General features: G+C 44.5%; 1 protein-coding gene across 1 annotated transcript in view; it reads right to left on the bottom strand.

The window, feature by feature from the left end:
* The window catches only part of LOC141008610 (uncharacterized), a 37,533-nt gene extending 36,687 nt beyond the window's left edge, over positions 1-846 (bottom strand). Inside the window, exons 1-2 of the mRNA XM_073481050.1 lie at positions 704-846; positions 244-379 (exon numbers count right to left, since the gene is read on the bottom strand). Coding sequence (XP_073337151.1) covers positions 244-379; positions 704-794 — 227 coding nt within the window. The 5' untranslated portion in view covers positions 795-846. The remainder of the gene's footprint in view (positions 1-243; positions 380-703) is intronic.
* Between the last annotated feature and the right edge of the window lie 5,154 nt (positions 847-6,000).

The raw sequence follows: 6,000 nt of genomic DNA on the forward strand, positions 1-6,000 counted from the left end.
CACACACAAACTGCTGCTGCTGTCGATAAAAAGGAGGTTTCAAAGTTTCTGTTTGTCCTCTGAGATCAGATTACAGATTTATAGCAGACACACAGAGGAACATGAGGCGGAACAAGTCTTCAATATGGACAGAAAAGACATTTTAGTGGAAATTTGAACACATGAACACAAAATCAACTAAACAAACATGTGATCATCACTGAAACATGAGTCATATAAATGAGTCAGTATCAGTCCTCTTACTTTGTGTCTGATGGTCCAGGTTCAGTACTGAAGGCTGGAGGTTCAGCTTTGGACCGGTCACTCTTCAGAGAGGGACAGATGGATCCTGGAGACTCTGCTCGGTCCTCTTCCTCCACACAAACACTCATCTTCAGGTCTGAGAGGTGAAACATGAACTGTGAGCTCAGAACACACACACACACACACTCACACACACACACACAGTAACACACACACACACACACACACACACAGTATACAGTACCATAGAGCAGGTCAGGGTTCTGGTCTTCACCTCTGGGCTCCTCGTCTTTAGTTACAGTAGTTTGAATGTGTGTTATTCAGCCTCTCAGGACTTTGTGTCCACAGAAGAATCAAAGTGTTGAGTTTATTCTAACATGTGTTTCCTCTACAGTCCACAGACACACACGGACTCACAGACTTTGACAGGAAATAATAAAAATGTTGTTTGAACACTCACCTGCCTCAGACTCGTTTTCTTCCTTCTGCTTTGTCGTCTTAAAATGGAGTCTGAACAGACTGAACACTTTCACTTTCAGCTGCCGTCTCATGTGACACTGAGCTGCTCCTCCCCTCTGAGTTCATCTGTGTGTGTGTGTGTGTGTGTGCGTGTGTGTGTGTGTGTGTGTGTGTGTGCGTGTGAGTGTGTCTGTGTGTGTGTGTGTGTGTGCTGGGACACACATGTATCCACACAGTTTATTTTTGTTAAAATAATTGAATGGTTTAAACAGCACAACAATATAAGAGAGTAAAAACAGGTCGTAGGACACATTCATATATAGTACACATACTTTTTGAAGCCTACATTTTATAAAAACATGTTCTGGCAGTAATGAGCTTCTATATACGTCTGATCAGTTCAGTAGAAAAGCATTTTGTTTTCTTGAGTCCAATAATTAAAGATGAATAAAAAACCCTTAAACTCTCTTTCAGTGAATATTATTGACTTTTTTACAGTTTTGTGATTTTTTCCTCTGTGTGTGTGTGAGTGGAAATCTGAGAGAAGAAAAATGAATCTGAATTATTATTTATTATTATTTAATTTTTTTCTCCAAATGTTCAAATCATTGGTTTTGTTTTTCTGTGTGTGGGTGAATATCTCGTGTACGTATCTGCAGCGTAGTTTATTTATTGTGCCGTCATGAACAGTTTGAAATCAAACACTGTTGAACACGTCTGAGCTCTCACTTGTTTATCCACTTTGTTTCTGTCTCATTATTATTTTCACTCGTCACCTTCACTTCCTGTCATCCGTCACTTCTGAGCTTCATCAAACAGCTACATGAGGTCCACTCAGTGACCGGAGCTGTCAGCTTTATCACTTGGTCTTCTTCAGCAGATGGACCGACTTAGGACCAACATCAAACCTAAAACACAGATCAAAAAGGTTCAGAACCAGGTAGAATAAACCCACGTGAAGCTGCAGGAGAGCGGCTGAAAATGGGCCTGGACTCTGAGTTCTGGAGCTGTGGTGAGACTAATATTGAGTGAATCGACGTGTCGTCAGCTCGGAGCTTGGATCGTTTCACTGCACTCATCAGTCTGAGCTAACCATGCATGCTAATTGCTCCAGTATGAGAACCCGTTCAGTCTTCTTCTGCTTTCATCACGGCCCATTGTTCTGGATCTGCTCGCCTCCTGTAACTGCAGCCTCAGGATGGAAACCAGCAACTGACCGAGACTCAGCAGCAGAGCTCTCATGCAGCGTGCCGAAGTGCCTCTGAGCAGCGAGGAGATCACTGTGTTTAGAAAGGAGATGACGTGACAGCGACTGATTCATAATTCACTCACACATCATCAGAGGACGAGCTCATCCGGGTTGGATGGATAATGAAGTTAAAATCACTTCCTGTTGGTTTGCTGAGGAGTGAAGCTGCTGTGTAGTCCGGTGGTGCGGCACCAACACTTCTGTCTCATTTTAGAGTTCATTCATGTCTTCGGAAATTTACCTGGTGACATTGTTTTGTTTTTCAGCTGAATTAAGTTTCTGTACAGAGAGAAGATCAGTTATCTTAGTGCTTTTATAGCAGTTATTGTTTATTCCTGTCAGCAGGTGGGATTCTGACTTCTGTGGGTGGAAAAGTCTTGAACTTAAAGCAAAATATGTGAAAAACGCATGAGGCTGGGATGAAAACAACTGTGGCGCGGGCACGTTCACGTGGGAACGTTTCTGTCACATAGCTGCCAACGTTCACGCAACACGTCCTCTGTACGTCGTGTTATTTAACGCTACTGACAGAACATCTGACGCTGACTTGGCTCTGACTCTTGTCGCTGTGTTAGCATAAAGCTAATCAACGCACAACATTACTCGTCAGCTGTGACCACAAACCGTCTGCTTTATTAGATTCACGATCATTTCAGCTACACAGCCACTTACTACCACACCTTGAGATGATCAGCTACGTAAAACTGACAGTGGAGGCTCACCTGTCCAGGTGAGGAACAGCGAGCTCAGCGTCCACCTGCAGCCGGATGCTATCGCTCAGCTCTCCAGCTCGATGTGCTTGTTCAATGTCTACACGCGGTTTATTTCTCCTGTTGTCGCTCTCAGACTCTCGTTTCTCTACATCGCTCTTCTTTTGTGGCTGCTTAGCCGCGTAGCTTCTGTCGGTAACGCCGGGAAAACGGCTTTTCCTGCCGGGACGTCCGTCTTTTCACCTTCACAGAACGTGAACACGCATCGACTTTGGTCGAGCAACCAATAGGAGCGCCCAAAACAGCTCGCTCTGTAAAATGACCTGTGATTGGCTGAACACTGCCGTCACAGCCCTGAGTTTTTAAAGCCTGAATACAGAACCGAGAGGAGACCCGGAGGTCCAGTGCTCCGTCACAACACTGTGAACTACAATATGCTGAAAGCTTATTATTGATTTTTGGCCAAATGACGGCAGAAATAACTTACACACTCCAGCTTTAACTCTATTTTCTACGTTGGTGTGCTGAGGACGACGTGAGGAGTGAAGCTGCTGTGCAGTCCGGTGGTGCGGCACTGAAACCATTGTCATCATTTGTCCACTGGGGGGCGCCAATCAACAAAAAGTTCCTTGTAGAGCACTCGGTAAAGTACAAATACCTCAAATTTATGTATTTATGTTTGAGTAAATATACCTTGTTACATCACAGCAGTGCTGAACATTTAATCTGTTTGTGTCTGTGCAGTTATAGAAGTTATTGTTAATTCCTGTCACAGGGTCAATTCTGACTTTTTCAGTTGGATATGTCACAAAATTAACATTTTTATTATGTCAGTGTGCTGATGACGACGTGAGGAGTGAAGCTGCTCTGTAGCTTTGTGACACGGCAGGAAAACAAGTGTCACCATCTTCATCTTTCATCCACAGGGGCCAGAATTAACAAGTCCCTTGTGGCAGCAAACAGATTTACACCAGTTTATTCATGTTTGTAAATTAACCTGCTTCCATTAGTATTTATTATGTTGTTATGTTATATTTCCCAGCAGAGTCACACTAACCCGACCCACACAGAGGTGCTGTGGCTGGTTCCTGGTGCTGGCTGACTGCTCTGCTTTGGGTCGGATGTGTCTTATTAAATGACCTTAATGTCGGAGTGAGGCTGAGGAGGCCGCTGCCCTGTCGTGTGGCGGCACCGCCACAGGGGGGCGCCACCACCCGCACAGCACGAGCCCCGCGGTGCGTGTTGTTTACCTGTACCGACAGGTGAGCGAAGACACGAACCACCTGCCGCTGAAGCGTCACTGCTCTGCGCGTCTCGCAGTTTCACCTCCGCACGCGGAAACACGAGCTCTCGGTTCCGAGTGATTTCCTGTCGGCCCACTCGGACGCGGCCTGCGCCTTTAAGAGCCTGTTGCGTTGAGCTGCGATGACGACATCCTTTTATTTTTAACGCAGTGACCTCATCTCTGATGGCAGCAGGACTCCACCAGCACCAGGACCCCGCCAGCCCAGCGTCCCTCTGACCCGGTCCCGTCCCCGCCACACGGAACCAGCCTCCATCTTTGACCCGGCCGGACGGTCGAGGAGCCGTTCGGACTTCTGACGTCGAGTTTTCAAACGGTGAGTTGACCGAAGTGTCCGGTCCAAGTCTCCGATCCGCGGCTGCTAAAGTTCCGTGAACGGGCCTAAAGTCAGAGTTTAGTTGTGTGTCGGTGTCGGTGTCGGTGTCGGAGCCGAAGCGGTGCCGAAGAGACGAGCAGCAAAATGTCTCCGTCTTCTTCTCCGGGCTGCTTCGGCAGAATCGGCCTGGCGGTCGGTGCCGCCAACACCGACACACACCGACAAAATGTCAGAGCAGCGACACCAGAACCACGAAGCGACGGTCTGAAAATGTCCACACGTCCATCCGAACCCTGCCGAACACCGCCGCCTCGTTAAATGCTCTTTATTCAACTTTTAACCAGCTGACAGCAGAGTTCAGCCTCAGCGCTCCCTTTAATGCCAGACCTCATTTAAAAAAGGGGCATTTTAGCAGATGCACTTCACGTCACTTCAGCGTTGGTTCTCAATAAATCCTTCATTTTTACATCAGTTGTCACAACTTCTAACAATTATCACGAGAATTGATCCAAACTCTGTTTATACACATATAAACTCATTTAAAACTGCTGACATTAAACACTTTATTTACATGAATCCTCCCTGAATTAATACAACAACTAATATAACATCTACAGGTTCATCCAAACTCATCTTTTACACTTATTAACTCATTAAATAGAGTTTATACAACTTTTAATCAGCTGACAGCAAAGTTAAACCTCACATTTCCATGAGACGCTCCCCTTTAATAATGCCAGACCTCATTTAAAAAAGGGGCATTTTAGCAGATACAGTATAGGTTCCTATAGGTTACTAAAGGTCACAAACAGCTTTTACTTTTCATCAGTTTATAAGTTTATTGACCCATTATTATTTATTAATCAGTGGACACAACCTTTCACAAGCTGATCCTGATATTTCCTCTTATTTCATTACTAATCTCTGCTTTGTTATCGAGCTGTAAACATAAAATTGATGCTATTTTCCAATATTTCCTTCATTTTGTTGACTGTTATAATGTGTAGCTGAGTACATGTACTCAAGTACTGCGTTTGAGTTAAGTTTTGAGGTATATTAAAATACACTGCAGTAATAAGTTTACTTGTGCAGCACTTGTTGGTGTTAAAGTGCTTCACATCAACACAACAACAACAACAACAACAACTGATGTGTTGCCCTGAAGATTTTTGGGTTTCGACTGTTAAACGGACATTTGGACGCCACTGTGGACCGTTTATGAGTTTCTGACCTTTTGTTGACTAAACAATTAACTTGTATATTATATTTTTCTAGGTTATTGACAGATTAATGGAGAATATGAGGATAATCTTGAGCTGCAGCCCAGTTTCAGGTGAAGCAGCCGGTAACCTCCCACTGAAAATACCTCAGTGTTCAGTTTCACATCTTATTTGGAGGCTCACGTTCTTTACGATCATTAAATGGATCAGTACACATCAGTGTCTCACTGGTAAACCTGAGAACCGTGAACAAAACTGTCGGCACAATAAATTCCTTAAAAACCATCTTAACTTTTAAAATGGCCTCTGGTGTTTTTCACACGATGAGTTAAGGACGTTCAAAGTGAAAGTAATGAGTTGTGGTTGTTCACGTTGTCTTCGTTTAGTCAGGTGAAGATATTTTACAGGTGAGCTGCGTGAAGGAACACGCTGTTGGTAAAATGGGTCATATTCACCTTCTGTCAGACTCAGAACCTCCCTGATCGCTGGATGTTGTGTTT

This window comes from Pagrus major, chromosome 14, assembly GCF_040436345.1.
Source record: "Pagrus major chromosome 14, Pma_NU_1.0".
In the NCBI taxonomy this organism is placed as follows: Eukaryota; Metazoa; Chordata; class Actinopteri; order Spariformes; family Sparidae; genus Pagrus; species Pagrus major.